The sequence below is a fragment of the Chelonia mydas genome, chromosome 6 (assembly GCF_015237465.2).
Source record: "Chelonia mydas isolate rCheMyd1 chromosome 6, rCheMyd1.pri.v2, whole genome shotgun sequence".
In the NCBI taxonomy this organism is placed as follows: Eukaryota; Metazoa; Chordata; order Testudines; family Cheloniidae; genus Chelonia; species Chelonia mydas.
This window is the reverse complement of record NC_051246.2, coordinates 8,719,135-8,735,588: the sequence shown is the minus strand read 5'-3', so window position 1 is coordinate 8,735,588 and position 16,454 is coordinate 8,719,135. Positions and strand designations below refer to the sequence as shown.

Sequence of the window (16,454 nt, the reverse complement as noted above, 5' to 3'; positions counted from 1 at the left end):
AGGCCTGCACTGTTTAATCATGGTGGATTACACCCACAGCAGCCGCCCTTCTACCCCTTCATTTCATCTTTAGGCTGCACAGGGAATGGAAGCTCTGAAGGTGAAATCAATGGGCAGAAGCAAGCTCCCCATGACGGTTGGTTGGGAATTTCTTTTTGACAATTCCCCCCCCCCCCAAAAAAAAAACCCCACCAAATCCTCAAAACTGAAACTATTTGAGGTCAAGGGTGGGTTTTAATGAACTTCCCCACTAGGGAAGAGCGTAGAACGTCTTGAAAAAGTCCCCCTTTGACATTGTTTAGGATAAAAAGGTTTGGGTATTTTGGGTTCCAAATGACTGCACAGAATTTAATACTTAAAATAAAAAAAGGAAAAATAAGGTCCAAATTGAAACAAAAGGTTTCAAAATGACTTTGAAACCTGAACAAATTTATTTTTCGGTTTGTCGATTTGCAGACAGCTTTGAGATTTCAATTTTTTGTCCCTATTCAGGACAGGAAAGTTTTTCAAAATCTTGAACATTTTGGCTGGACAGAAAAACCATTTTCTACTCAGCCCGACTTCTGATAGCGCACACCCATAATGCTTTCTGAGGACTTCTCATCAATAGACATGGCTATTGCATGCACCTGGGTCTTTACTTTCTTTTGGTGTCTGTTTTTGCCAGCATGAATCAGTGTTTTTTATTGACATGATTCCTACTAAAATATAACCGTTGCATTTTTTTTTAAAAGGGGAGAGAGGTCTTTTTTTTTTCCCACTGTGATAAACTTTACTAGGGCTCCATTTCAACCAGGGAAGTCATTAAAAGTTATAATAAAACTTAGTGAAAGCTAGATCGGGGTTCTAGAATCTGTCTATCCATTTGTATACACATCCATCCATCCATCCCTGTACACATCTATCTAATCTATTTATATATCTATCTATCAGTCCATCCCCATACACCCCCTCTGTCTATCTATCTCTCTTCCTCTTTAGAGCCTCATTTGCTGATCCAGCTAATTTATCCAATCTGTCTAATACAGATAAATCTGAATGCTAGGATCTATCTTTCTATCCATCCATCTCCCTTTACACATCCACCTATCTACAGATGAAACGTGCTATATAAGAGTTGGGTATTCTCTCTCTCGTACACATCTCTCTGCCTCTCTAAGACTTTCCTCACTGTGGTCTCTAAACACCTCATTACCCCAGTATTTTGATTTTTAAACACCCCCCCTCTCCCCGGCACAGGGAATAAGCCCGGCTGGATTCTCTCGCTCTCTCACAGCAGGTGCTGGGACGGCAGAGGAGAATCCCCAGCAGGAAGGGCTGGCGGGAGTGGAGCCGCACGAGATGTCCCAGAGCGGGGAGACCCCCTGGGGGAGAGACCCACTCAGCAGGGATGAGGCTCCTGGGAAGACAAGCCAGACGAAAAACCCTACACGTGCCCCTGCTGTGGGAAGAGCTTCAGCGGGCTTTCCCACCTGGCCATCCACCAGCGCCCTTACCAATGCACCAAGTACGGGAAGAGCTTCGGCCAGGGCACTGCACCGATCCAGCACCAGGGCACCTACACGGGGGAGCAGCTCTACGAGTACGCAGAGTGTGGGGAAAACTTCATCCAGAGCACGGTGCTGATCCAGCACCAAGGGACCCACACATTCCAGGGGCCATTTGGGATTTAACTGGTAGAGGTGGCAATGCCATCTGGGTCCCTCTCTGTGGCCTGGCCAGGACATCTTTCAGGATCAGGACGACGAAGGTCCAGGGTACGAGGAGACGGTGGGAGTGGCATCTATCATGGCGAAGCACCTCCTTCGCCTTCTCTTGTCTTGCCGTCAGCCAGCATCATGGTGGGCAGCTTTTCCCCAAACTCTTTTCTCTTTAAGGACCCCAGAAGGAGAGTGATGGACGGAGCAGCCCGTCTTCTCATTGTTTTGCCCACCAGTTAGGCCTGATTTCTGAGATACCAATTTGGTCCATTGATTTCCGGTCCCTCACGCCTCTTTCTTACCAGACATGATCATAACACAGTGCTTGAGTTATAGCAACAGGCCTTTCTGTGTTTGGACTAACTCAGCCTTTCCACCTCTCTTTTGTACCTTTCCCCCTCCGCATTTGTCATTATGCATCTTTCTGACCTTTATAAACTGTCACTTGCTTTTTACAGGTGAGCTCACAATTAGGGTACATTTACAGGCCCAGTTATCGCCACAGGAATTAACCATTGGACCAACTTACCAAGGACCGTGGTGGATTCGCCATCGCTAGCAATTTTTAAATCGAGACTGGATATGTCATTCTAAAAGGTCGGCTCTGGTTCAAACAGGGATTCACTCAGAGACGTTCTCTGGCCTGTGTTACACAGGAGATCAGACCAGATGATCACAATGGTCCCTCCTGGCCTTGGACTCAATATTAGCACAGGACTAACCTAGGCTGTAACCCGGGTTGTGCCCCTAACACTCCTTCCATCCACACACACACACCCTGTCACCTGAGTTTAGTGCTGCTTCCAACCCAGGCTGGATGGCCCAGCTGGGGCTATGGCTTGAAGCCCTGGTGAAGCTTTCACCGAGGCTGGTCACCAGCCCACTATGCAGTGAGGACACAGGATACACCCACCAAGTGCTGTTAGTCCTCCAGTGCCTTCCCACAACTCCCTCGTGTGCGTGGAAGCACGGACAAGTTCTCCCACGGTGCACTGGGAAAGAATCCTAGAGTGGCTCAGCTTACTGCAGCCCAAAGCACCATGGGACGTGCCCCCCAAAAGTCCGAGTCGCACGCATGGAGGAAGGCAGCACTGGAGAGGATGCAGTAACTCGGGCAGGGCTTTGCAATGTGGGGGGAATCCCTGTGCACCCCAGAGGCGGTTGCATCTCAGTGCTGGGTGAGGGACTTTGGTGTGTACAGTGCTTGGTCCTCCATGGAGCTGGAAGGCAGTAGGGAAGGACCCAGGCTCAGCGGTAGTGCTGAGCTGTCCAGGTGGTTTTGCCTTTTGGGGAAGCATCAAGGGAAGGCGCTGAAGGCAGATGGATGAAATGACACCGCCTTTAAAGCAGGAGGTCTCCACCTGGCTGGAAAGAGCCAGCTGTCCCCATTCAAACTGGTTTTCCCCGTCACAGATCCACAGGATCGGTGCTATGGTCCCTGCTTTAGAACAGTCTCTGGGAGGATCCCTTCAGTGAGCCAGACACCCAGTGGTCTCACTCTTCCTCCAGGCTAAGCCATGTGGCTTCACCGCCCCCTTAGGCTGGTCCTCTGGGCCTTCAGCTCTACCATCAGCTCACTGAGACAGACCCCTGAAGGAGACTTGTACAGGTACAGTCTGAGGGAGCAATGCACCTCCGCCAGCCTCTGCAGGGACACTCAGCCTGCGTTGTCACACGGCAGGGTTTTAGTCAGCTGGAGCACGGCATAGGAAGTCCGTGGTTAGCAGAGAGAAGTGAAAGTTAAAGCATAGGCCATTCTGGGTAGCCAGAACCCAGCCAAGCTGTATTGACCCCCATTGTTCAAATTGTATCTGTCCCTGCATCTGATCTTCTTTGTTAGACTTCCAGATGTGCCCCCGACTGCTTCCGGCAGCCCACACTTAACTTCCACCTCACCCCCCCAGTCCTCTGATCCCAAGCTGGGGAGATGTGGCTCAGACCTCTGCTGAGAGGCAGGGAAGTCCATATCTCTCTGGGTCTTTGGTAGCCAGGTTTCAATGTCCCCGGGATTGGATCTGCCATGGTCTTCTCAAGAGCTGCATTCACGTGGGATCTAATGCCTCAGCCAATGAGGCACCATTCACACCCGGGTCGGAGCCTGTCCCAAGAGCAAACAGTCCCTTTTCAACCACTAGGTAACAATGCAGCAGATAGGGGAAACCGAGGCACACATAGGTGTCATAAAAACATTACAAAAATTCCCACTTTTTCACACACCCCTTTGCCAGTGGCAAACCTGGTATCTGAGAGCCCCCTACAGGCCTTGAAGATGCAGGAGGTGAAAAGAGCCTGGGATTTCATTCAAGTAAAGACCCTGTCCTCTGTTCAGATTAAAGTATGTGGGGGCTGGGAGCCAGGACTCCTGGGTTCTATCCCCACCTCTGGGGTCTAGTGGATTAGGGCAGGGAGAAGGGACTGGGAGCCAGGACTCCTGGGTTCTGTCCCCAGCTCTGGGAGGGGAGTGGGATCTAGTAAGTTAGAGCAGGGGGTGGCTGGGTCTCCTGGCCCTAGGGAACTAGAGTCTATAAAGTTTGAATCCTCTCCACCTGCCGACAAGCTGCACTGTGTGTTCCCGTCACCGGTGAGGCAAGGTGTCCTGAGGTCATTGCCCTGTGAAAAGCAATTGCTGTCTATCAAAAGAGCTAAGTATTAATATTTGCCTTTCCCCTCCCCCCCAGGGGGGCAGTGACCTGTACCTCAGAGGGGGAAGCCCCTAAGTAAATGTACGCTGTCTGTAATCATGCTCCTATGCGGGCTGGTGATGAGGGTTCAACTCAGGGCCTCTGTAGCTAAAAGCATGGGCCCCTGCAGCCTGAGCTTCTTTACAGCTGCAGACTGCTAAAGGAGGAAAGACACTCATCCTCTTTGCCTGGGTTACATGTAAACCCGAATGTCCCTCCCTGCAGGAATGGGGACAGGCCCGGTAAGAAGAGGGACTAAGACGGGCGCTGTTAATGTAATGACTAGGGGAAAGGGCATAAATGCCCCCCCAGAGGAGAGGCGGGGTTCTTTCCTTTGCCATGTCAAAAGTCACTGGGTCTGCCCTCAGGTGAGTCTTGGGTCCAAAGACCATTCCAGACCTAATGGGCGTGCCAGGCACTCCCAAGCAACAGAAGGAGCCATTCAGCTTCTTTGTGGCGTGGAGAGAGCGGCAAACAATGGAAGCTACTGCCCAAGGCGCAATTCAACTTTCTGTTAAATATTTGAAAGCACAAACTTTAATGGCCAATACTGTTTTTGAACATAGCACAAAAGGCAATAATGTCAAAATTGAAGCAAAATATAGTTGAAATGCAGTGTGATGGGGTTCACTGCCCACACTGGCCCACAGAGGATAAATTAGGTCCCAGGAACCGATAGGCGGCACCTGGAGGAGGAGCCAGGAAGCCGGGAATTGGTTGGAAAGAGTCTCAGCTGGAGGGGTCTGTACAAGTCAGGAAGCAGGCAAGCAAAACGGCGGTGGGAACGTAGGCTGCAGTCACTCCCTGGGAGAAGGGAGGTATGCTGGGACTATAGAGGGTAGTCCACAGTCCAGAGGGAGTTGGGAGGCTGGCAAACCCAAAGGGGGGAAGCCAGGAAGGTAGTAGACAGCTCAGGGGAAAAGCAGCAAGGAATTAGAGCACAGACCTTAGCTGCTGATTAGAGGTGCCCTGAGCTGGAGCCCGGAGTAGAGGGTGGGCCTGGGTTCCCCTACCAGCTACAGGGGATGTGGCACAGACCAGGCCAGGGAGAGTGGACTGCCTGAGACTATTTGCATGGAAAGATTTTGTTACATCCTCTGGAAGGGGGAACCAATTAGTGGCTTGGCTGACGGGCCGAGTCAAAAAGAGGAAGCTGGGTTTCCTGGACAGAGAGGGTTCGGCAGGGTGAGAGGACTACAGGAGAGAGGGTGCAAAGCCTAGCCAGAGCTAATCCCCAGAGTGACCAGGAGGAGGGACACCCCCATGACATAGATATTGATGTAAACACTCTGAGGGTATTAAACTCTTATGACACTTGGTGGTGCTTGGGAGTCAAAGGTAGAAACCTGTTGAAATTGTTTGGTTACCTTTAACTTTTTGCAACACAACCAGACATAATATACATTTTTAGACATTTTTGCTATAACATTTTTATAACTATATTTTAAGTTAGTAAAGGTGCAAAGAAGTTTATTAAAAACCCCAAAATGAAAATTGCATTTTGTTAATACTTTCGCATTAATGTTGAGGTTTTACCCCTGCGGTTTTTTCTTCTTTAAATAAAAAGCCTTTAATTAATAATAATTAAACTTTTTGTTTGCAACTGTATTATTTACTGAGACAGAAATATATGTACATATATTTATAACTGAGGCCTTTTTGAACTTTGCAAAAAAATTTAATTGGTATTATGGTTATAACCCAACCATAAAATAGTGTGGTACCACTTCTATAAAAATTATTTTTATATAATTAGGAGTATAAAATTGGCTTTTGTTGCAACAAAATAAAAACAAAAATTAGTTACTTGACACAACAACACAGGACAACATACATGACATATAGGATAAACTTACAGTTAAAGACAAATAGTGCCAGAATTGTATTTATAACTATACAAGATAAGCTATTCAGAGCTTAAAGTCATTAAGGCAATGCATTTTGGAAAACAAATGAACAAAGGAATTAAACACTAAACTAGGCAAGTTATTATCTTTTTATTTAAAGCTTTTATTAAGCATTGATAAAAATCCCTATTAAGTTATTTGCCCACTGTTGTTTAACTGAAATCAGTTTTCATTACTTTTTATTACTTTTAAGAATACTACTCTGTAGAAATAAGGAACACACAAGTTCATATATTAGTGGCTAGGATTAGAAGCAAAGTGAGCATTTCTGTTGCTTGGCATGTAATAACTATAACTTTTAAAACCGAGGGCAGAAGCCAGGAGAAAGCAATCTAGGAAGGGAGGGAGACATGAGCCAAGAGAGAGTAGTTAACTCTGTGAAGTCATTTTAAAGTACACACAGCAGCAAGACGTTTAGCAAACTGAGAAAGGACATCAAGGAAAAATGTTCCCTGTATGTAAGATTATGTTATTAGCCCTGAGCACGGAGTGGGGTTCTGTGAATTAGAGCAGGGAGTTGGGAACCGGTTTCTACCTCTTCCCTCAAAACCAGAATTTGTTCCCCCAGTATTTGTTGCTCTTTGTCGGCATGCCAGATGGGTAACAGGAGTGCCTGCCCCTGCTGCAGTTAACTGTCTCTGGGCAACTCCATGCGTATTTTTAAGATTTTTAGCCTGTGTTTGCCACCCTAATTTCCCCCCCCCCCTTGCTGGCTGCATCTCTCCTGACAATCTCCTAGTCTTCCCTTCATTTCTTGTAAACTGGAGGTCTGAGGGGTACTGCAGTTGCTGATACCTTCCACGTGCTGTTTTCATTTCCTATTTTGATATGTTCCAGTTCTAAGTTCTTTGACAGCGCACTTACTTCATTGTTTAATACTAAACACGTGAGGAAACCCATTGCGATACCATTTTGCTCCTTACCTTTCCCTTTTATACTTCCCCCCTCCGTTTCCAGTTTAAACAGGTTACACACACGACTCCATGGATTAAGAAATCCAAAAGAAATCTGATGAGGTTCAACAAGGACAAGTGCAGAGTCCTGCACTTAGGACGGAAGAATCCCATGCACCGCTACAGACTAGGGACCGAATGGCTCAGCAGCAGTTCTGCAAAGAGGACCTAGGGGTTACAGTGGACGAGCAGCTGGATAGGAGTCAACAGTGTGCCCTTGTTGCTAAGAAGGCTAACTGCATTTTGGGATGTATAAGTAGGGGCATTGCCAGCAGATCGAGGGATGTGATCTTTCCCCTCTATTCGACATTGGTGAGGCCTCATCTGGAGTACTGTGTCCAGTTTTGGGCCCCACACTACAAGAAGGATGTGGAAAAATTGGAAACAGTCCAGCGGAAGGGCAACAAAAATGATTAGGGGACTGGAACTACATGACTTATGAGGAGAGGCTGAGGGAACTGGGATTGTTTAGTCTGCAGAAGAGAAGAATGAGGGGGGATTTGATAGCTGCTTTCAACTACCTGAAGAGGTGGATTCCAAAGAGGATGGATCTAGACTGTTCTCAGTGGTAGCAGATGACAGAACAAGGAGTAACGGTCTCAAGTTGCAGTGGGGGAGGTTTAGGATGGATATTAGGAAAAACTTTTTCACTAGGAGGGTGGTGAAACATTGGAATGCGTTACCTAGGGAGGTGGTGGAATCTCCTTCCTTAGAAGTTTTTAAGGTCAGGCTTGACAAAGCCCTGGCTGGGATGATTTAGTTGGGGATTGGTCCTGCTTTGAGCAGGGGTTGGACTAGAGGACCTCCTGAGGTCCCTTCCAACCCTGATATTCTATGATTCTAAGATTATTCCCACTATCGAGCCCAAACAAAGGACCAACATGACAATTTACAAACCGTATAACAAAGGATTCTGTCTCCTGCCTCTCACTTTTATTTGCCATGGCTTTAAATTTGTTATCTGTACACTTAAAGTGTGGCTTTTTGTCCAGGAATTCCTAATATATTGGTGTTTTGCCTAGAGTGCCTAATAAAGCACTCATCTATAAAACTGGTTGCTTTTAAAAAGGTGTTTTGCCACATTAGTGCTTATTATTAAAAGTCCCAGCAGCCCCTCCTGAGCATACTGGAAATGTCTGAGCGCTTATGGCCCGCTTTGCCTTGGCCAGCTGCACGGGTGTACTGGAGATTCACCCACACTAGTGTCCCACCACTATGGGACTAAACAAAAGTCCCCTCCAAGCAGCAGTCAGGTTGCAATCCCACACGGCATGGTTTGACTGACTATTTTTAGTTAGCTGGTTCCTAGCTCGGCTTGCCAATTGGTTGATACATTGTATAGTCAATTGCTTGGCCACACTTTGGTTCATTATTTTGTTTTGAAATATACTCAAGAAAGCAAATAACCAATGTCAAGCGGGTTTATTAATATGGTCCGGGGAACAGGTTCTATATGATAAGAATCTATGTGATAAGAATTCTTCAGCACCAGGGCACGCAGAAACCAGGGCGGCTACTGGATGACCAGCTGCAAGGAAGGGAAGAGCTACGGAGCCTTCTACACCTCCTTCTAGGAATTAGAGGTGGACGAGCTGCCAGGGTAGATCGGCGTCTACCTGGACTATGAAGCCAGGGCGCTTTCTTTCTACAGAGCTGACGCCTCTCTGGAGGCACTGCCCTGGTTCACCTTGCACACCAAATCCACCTTTCTCCTGTATCCCTTCTACGGCTCTGCTGGCACAACGATGGGACGAATGAGTCGCCCCCTTACCATCTGCTGATCTGCCTGGCATGGAGGATGGTGGGGGAGGTGTGAATAGGGCCACTGGTGACAAGGGTCACCCCACCCATGGTACCTCCCCTGCCCTGAAGGCTGGATCCTTTTGGGTAGCCCCAGAGCACGGACAGTGGCGTCCTCAGACAACCACTCCCCAGCCAATATGCTTAACCTAAGAATGGCCATACTGGGTCAGACCAATGGTCCATCTAGCTCAGTGTCCTCTCTTCTGACAGTGGCCAATGCCAGGTGCTTCAGAGGGAATGAGCAGACCAAGACAATTATCGAGTGATCCATCCCCTGTCATCCACGCCCAGCTTCTGGCAGTGAGAGGCTTAGGGATACCCAGAGTATGCGGTCGCGTCCCTGACCATCTTGGCTACTAGTTATTGATGGACCTATCCTCCATGAACTTAGCTAATTCTCTGCGCTGTGTGAAGAAATACTTCCTTTTGGTTTTTTTAAAACCTGCTGCTTATTAATTTCATTGGGTGACCCCTGGTTCTTGTTATGTGAAGGGGCAAACAACAATTCCCTATTCACTTTCTCCACACCAGTCATGATTTTATAGACCTCTGTCATATCCTCCCTTAGTCACCCCTTTTCTAAGATGAGCAGGCCCAGTCTTTAATCTCTCCTCCCAGGGAAGCTGTCCCTAATCATTTTTGTGGCCCTTCTCTGTACCTTTTCCATTTCTAATATATCTTTTTTGAGATGGGGAGACTAGAACTGCACACAGTATTCAAGGTGTGGGCGTACCATGGATATATAGAGAGAGGCATTATGATATTTACTGTTCCTTTTCTAATGGTTCCTAAGATTCTGTTAGGCTTGTTGAGGGCCACTGCAAATTGAGTGAATGTTTTCAGACCACTATCCACAATGTCTCACCCTGGTGAGTGTATGACGCAGGTACCCCTCTGTGCTGAGCCACAGAGGGTGTGATTAACTGATTACTAGACCAGAAAGGACCATTGCAAACATCTAACCTGAGCTCATATGCAACACAAGCCATAGAACTCCCCCAGAATCATTCCTTTGGAACAAGAGCAGACCTTTTGGCGGGGGTTGTGGGGTGGGAAATATCTTGATTTTAAAACAGCCAGTGATGGAGAATCCACCACAGCCCTTGGTAAGTTGTTCCACTGGTTAATTCTCCCCCAAAGAGGGAAGCTTGCCTTTTTAGCCCATGATACAGCAGCTTATGCTTTTAGCCCTGGAGGTCCCCAGTTCAGTCCCCAGGGCGCCAGCCAAGATGGCAGTGTTGGTGCCGTGGCAACGCTGTCAGGGCTGCCAAGCTGGTCTTGGTGCTCCGGTGTTCGCTGCACAAGGAGAGCGTGCAGGCTGCTGATTCAGCAAACCACGATGTTCCTCATAAGGAAAGGCCACAGGTTCGGTTCGGTGGTGAAGGCGCTTGGCCAGGTTTATTGTCGATGAAGCACAGTCCTAGTGCCCTGGCTCCGTGCTTACAGGTACACGAACACATCTATCCCTGCCCCAATGATACCAGCTCAGCCAGCACACCAGGATGCTGCCTCCTGGGCTGGACAAAGATTCCCCTCCTAGGACTTCCCCCTTTTTACATTCATACAAACAAGTTACATATGATGCTCCTGATGTCGCTAGTTACCCCCCTTCTCCTTGTACCTGCTGATTCGAACAAAACATCCTCATCCATTGTCCCATCATCCCATCCTTATCTTATGAGGGGTCGGTGTGTTCCTGGGCCATCTCTTAAGAGTGTGTTTACATAGTTACTGGAGAACTCTGGGTGTTCTCCTACCATCCTCTCTGGTCAGGCATGTGCTTACTTGGTTAGCAAATACCTAATGTGGCGTTATTTTGCCAAGGCCAGGCCTACTCTGGTTCACAGCCTTTGGTTCACACTGTTAGTTATGCCTAGGGCTCCAGCAAGGCCGACAGTAGTCACACCTCAGCTCTGGGATGGGAGTAGAGTGTGATTCTACGAAAATCTAAATCTCACAGAAATGTAGGGCTGGACACGACTTTGAGAGGTCATCCAGTTCAGCCCCTTGCACTGAGGCAGGACCAAGTAAACGTAGAGCATCCCTGACAGGAGTTTGTCCAACCTGTTCTTAAAGGCGTCCAATGAAAGGGATTCCACAACCTCCTTTGGGAGCCTGTTCCAGAGCTTAACTATCTTTATAAAGTTTTTCCTACTAGCTAACCTAAATTTCCCTTGTTGCAGATTAAGCCCATTGCTTCTGGTCCTACCTTCAGTGGACACGGCGAACAACTGATCCCTGTCCTCTTTATAACAGCCCTGAACATACTTGAAGACCGTTATGAGGTCCCTGCCTCAGTCTTTTCTCAAGAAAGTGGCTATGCATGTGAAATCATTGACCTCTGTGGTCCAGACATGGCAAAACACTAATTGGGTGTGTTTGCTAAAAGGAATACTTATCTGTCCATTGATCTAGAGCAGGGATGCTCAAACTGTGGGTTGGGACCCCAAAGTGGATCGCAACCCTGTTTTCATGGGGTCGGGGTGCTGCTCTTAGCTTGCTGGGGCTTGGGGCCGAAGCCCAAGCTCCACCACCCAGGGCTGAAACCCAAGGGCTACAGCTCTGGCCCCCCTGCCCGGTGTGGCAGGGCTCAGGTTTAGGCTTAAGCTCTGCCCCCTTGCCCGGAGCGGGCTCAGTCTTCGCCCCCCTGCCCCGCTTGAGGTCATGTAGTAATTTTTGTTGTCAGAAGGGGGCTGCGATGCAATGAAGTTTGAGAACCCCTGATATAGAGGTATCTGCTGAGTGAAATAAAGCTTCGGTGCATTGTGAAGAAAAGCCAGGGCAGTTATTTTAGCTCTTTTTAAAAAAAAATTTAAGATAATCTTGGATGTCTCTTCGTCATTGTGAGACCTCTCAAGCTCGACTGACAGGTTCCAGTTCATGGAGAATCTGCCTGGGCAGTGGTTCTCTTTGGTTTAGGTACTTATAGGGCCCTGTGACAGGGTGGGACTCACCCCGCTAGCACCTCCTGCTGGTCATCTTGCAGATCAGTTCCACAGGTGAAGTACACTGGCTCTTGGTGGCGTCTCACTCACCAGCACTTCGGCTCCTGGAGCTGCGTCGCTCCAAGGATCGGGGCGTCCTCTTCAGGACCCAGCCCTCTGGCAGTGCCATACTCTGTGCTCCCCCCTTCCCGGAGACAGTACAGTCGCTCCCTGACTTACGCAGTCGTTCCGGAACACCTTGCATAACTTGAGCTTTGCATAAGTCAGAAATGTATACCTGACCATTGCGCAAAAAAGAAAAAATCCCAAACAAAAAAGCCCACACTCCTATTTCTAGCTTATGGAGCTTTTTCGGTAAGTGCGGATTTGTGTAAGTTGGGTCTTGCGTAACCCAGGGAGGGTCTGTACCCCACTCGGACGGTCCAGCCACTTCCTCAGTGGCGAGTGGGGGTGGGAGGGACCCAGGCCCACCCACCACTCAGGGTCCTAGCCCAGGGACCCTGTAGATGGCAGCCACGTGCTGCAACCCCTCTGACTTCTCAGTCTACTTCCCTGAGCCACTTCCCCGCAGCCCCAGCATCATCCTCACCCTTATCTCAGGGCCTCAGCCATCAGCTGGGAGCTCGCACTCACTCCCCTGACCCTGCTCTGCCTTCTGATTGGCTGTCTGCCTCAGTGCCCCGCCTCCTCCAGGGTCAGAGCAACCAATCAGAGCTCAATCTCCCTTCCCGCCCCTGGGTGGTCCCTGCAGCTGGGGGAAGAGCTCCAGGTGCGCCGTGGCCGAGGAAAGATTGGGACTCGCAGCCTAAGGGACACCCATCCAAGCCTTGTGGCTGCTTAGCTTGCGAGACAGAGTCACCCTCCCAGGTGGTAGAGCAGGAGAGCACCCCAGCCGGGACTGTCCCTGGAGCCCAAGCAAATCAGGTTCCAAATCTCCGACGCACTGTTGAAATTGCCAGCCTAAAAGATCAAGGAAAATGCTGATGGCTGAGTTCTCGGTATTAAAACAATTGCCCCCTTTTATTGACCAAAAATATGGAATGCAATCTCGTGGCCACTTGGTACGACTGAGAAGGCTCTGGGTTCCCTGGGCCGTCCGTAGCAGGTAGAGCAGCAGGGCACGGTCTTCAAGCCAGCGTTAGGCATCTCTTTCGCTGTGTGACGTCAGCTGGGAAGGGTTTAGCTCAGCATTTCATGCGACTCCTGGGGACAGGAAAGCGAGACAGAGTCAGCTGCATAAAGGAACGGGGCTCGGGGTTGCTTTTTGCTACTTGCTGGGGCAGTTCTCTGGTGTCTTTCACTGCAAGGATCTCAAAGTGGCTCATTTTTGATCTCTCTAAGGGTCCCCATCTAGCTCGGGGTCTCCATCCCTTGATCTAGCAAGAACACCTCGCTGTTCGACAGCGCTTGCCATCAGCAGACATCACAGAGCTTTGATAGAGGTCTGTGTCTTTCCCCATTTTAAAGGTGGGGTGACTGGCACAGCGGGCAGACGTGATTTTCCCAAGGTGATCCTTCAGGCCAGTGGCAGAGCCGGGACTACAATCCAGGGCTCCTGAGCCCTCGTCCTCTGTGCTATCCACTGGGCAGCACTGTCCTATTGTACTGCCAGTCGCTAGAGACAGATTTATTTATCTGGTCTGTTTATCTCTGCTCTCCAGCCAAATCTTGCCAATAAGTATGGGTTGTGACAAAGTGGGAATTTGGGGTAATTTCGTAAAAAAAATTTATGAACCCTATGTGTGCCTCAGTTTCCCCTACATGCTGCATTGTTACCTAGTTGGGAGGGGAATGTCTTTGCTCTTGGGGCAGGCTAGGACACAGGTGTGAATGGTACCTCACTGTCTGGGACTTAGGTCCTATATCCGTGGAGCTCTTGAGAAGACAATGACGGATCCAAATGCCCAGACATGGACACCTAGCAATCAATGACCCAGAGAGATATGGACTTCCCTGCCTCTTAGCAGCGGGGAGAGCCTATTTTACCAGCTCGGAAACAGAGGACTGTGGAAGTAAAGTGTGGGCTGTGGGAAGCAGTCGGGGGCACCCCTGGGAGTCTGACGAAGGAGATTAGAGTCAGGGACAGACAGAGCTTGAACAATGAGGGTTCACTACAGCTTGGCTGGGTTCTGGCTACCAGGAATGGCCTATGCTTTGATCTTCATTTCGCGATGCTAACCAAGGACTTCCTAGGCTGTGCTCCTGCTGACTAATAAACCTTGCTGTCTGCCAACTCTGGCCGAGCGTCCCTGCAGACAGGGCCATCCCTAGGGGGGGTGCGGGACCCGGGACAACCCCCTGCCCCAGGCCTCACCTCTTCCCACTTTCGCCCCACCCTCATTCCGCCCCTTTCCCCAAGCTCCCACCCCAGCCCCCATTCTGCCCTTCCCTCAAGCCCCCGCCCCCTCCTCTCCTGCGTGCTGCGGGAGCCGGAGAGGAGCTGCTGGCCTCTGTGCCACCCAGGTCCTGTGTGCCCTGAAGCAGGGCAGAGAGGAGCAGGGCTGGTCATGCTGCTGCCGGCCCCCCCGCCACCCAGGCCCTGTCTCACTCCTGAAGCGCAGGGCCCCCCGAAGCATGGGGCCTGGGGTGTCTCTGCCTGCAGATGCTGGCGGAGGTGCCTTGCTCCCTAAGATTGTACACATCTCCCTCAGGGGTGGGACTCGCAGCTGACAGGGGTGCTGAAGGCCCAGAGGTCCGGCCTAAGGAGGAGGTGAAGCTGCGTGACTTACCCTGGAGGAAGAGTGAGAGATACCCCGAGGGGGTCTGGCTCACTGAGGCGTTTCCAAAGCGGGGGCCATCACATCATTCTGTGGCTCCGTGACATTGCTGTCATCTTTTAAAGCTTGTAAGCGACGTAACAAATCTGAATCTGTTGAAAGTCAATAGGATTCCTAAATCACTTTGATATTTTCAAAAGAGCCCATCCATCTATGCAACCATCCATCCCCTTACATGCATATCCCTCCCTCTACCCTCACACATGACTATCCATCCACCCGTCTAGCCCCATACACACCTCTCTGTCTAGCTAGCTGCGTTGGAGTGATACATGCTTTGGGTATTTATATAAACATTTTCACAATATGTTAGATACACCACGAGTATGATTATAATAATAAAATAAAATGCAAGTTATTCCTATTATTACAAGACACTCCCAGAAAATAGATGCTGATCTCAGTGACCCCGTTGTAAATCCGCAGTGACCCCACTGAGGCCAATGGCGTCAGGGCCGGATTCTGATCACAGTTGTAAAGATAAACCCAATGTAACTGGAGCCAGCTCCAACCCGGTTCCAGTCGCTATGTGGACAGTAGTGTAACCATGCTGGGTAGCCCGGCAGCCCTGGGAGCTGGAGCACTAGCTAACCGGGTTAGCAGGAACCATTCGGCCGCCTACATGGCAAAGGCCAGAGTTAACCCAACTTTGTCCTGACAAGCTGAGTAAGCCCATGATGAGTAAGCAGCTTCAAAACAGCCACCACCTGCCATCTGTGGAAGGCTGGGCTGGGTGGCTGCGGGGCCCATGCGCTGACCATGGTAGGAGTGCGTGTCTGGCCCAGGGACTGACCTGAATCTTCGTCACTGGACAAGCCTGGCTTGTGTTTCCCGAGCGTGGGGTCAGCTACACCTGCTGGGAGAAAACAGGGAGTTCATTCAGAAACAGACAGGAGCGGCCTCCGCACCTCTCCCGCCCCTGCTGGGTTCCCGCCTGACACTTCTCCCACAGCCAGGATCCCTCCTGTTAGGGGGCTTATTCCTTCACCCACTTACTTCCCTGGTCCTTCTCGCATGAACAGAGAGCAACAATACTCGAAGTCCAAAGGTGCAAACAATTCAATGTTTATTGGGGTGAACTTCCAGCAAGCATGATTCCAGTTTCCTTCCTTAGTGTCCCCCTTCCCAGCTCTGACACCACAGAACCTTACACCTGTGTCCCTGTTCCCATTCCTGCCCTTAGCCAAACATGATTCCAATTTCCCCACCCCCATTCCCATTTCCGCCCCCACACCCCCCCACTTCCTGATTGACTGCAGACTATATAATAAAACTTGAGTTCTGCTTAGCTATACCTTAACCAATCATTTTCCTAAAATTTAACTAACCAATCCTAACATATTGTAACATGATTATGTAACCAATTATATCCCACCACCTTAATTAGTTTACACCCAGCAAAATTAATTATACAGCAGACAGGAACAATCACAGAACCAGACAGAGATTATACAGACAAACAATAGCAAAGTGGGAACTATAATGACAAAATGAAGGTGGTGGGATATAATTGGTTAAATAATCATGTTACAATATGTTAGGATTGGTTAGTTAAATTTCAGTAAAATGATTGGTTAAGGTATAGCTAAGCAGAACTCAAGTTTTATTATATAGTCTGCAGTCAATCAGGAAGTGGGGGGGTGTGGGGGCGGAAATGGGAATGGGGGTGGGGAAATTGGAATCATGTT

General features: G+C 49.3%; 1 protein-coding gene across 13 annotated transcripts in view; it reads right to left on the bottom strand.

The window, feature by feature from the left end:
- Positions 1–12,981: 12,981 nt before the first annotated feature.
- The window catches only part of LOC114022531 (apoptosis-associated speck-like protein containing a CARD), a 27,987-nt gene continuing 24,514 nt past the window's right edge, over positions 12,982–16,454 (bottom strand). For 2 of the 13 annotated variants that reach the window (XR_006291650.1, XR_006291649.1), the window contains exons 2-4: positions 15,474–15,622; positions 14,719–14,852; positions 12,982–13,192 (exon numbers count right to left, since the gene is read on the bottom strand). Coding sequence is in view for 8 of the 13 variants with exons in the window: in XM_043549009.1 (XP_043404944.1) it covers positions 14,758–14,858; positions 15,560–15,622 (164 nt within the window). In the remaining 5 variants the exon portion in view is untranslated. Of the gene's footprint in view, positions 13,193–14,718; positions 14,859–15,473; positions 15,623–16,454 lie in introns of all 13 variants that reach the window. The other 11 variants (XR_006291652.1, XR_006291651.1, XM_043549009.1 and 8 more) reach the window with 6 other exon arrangements.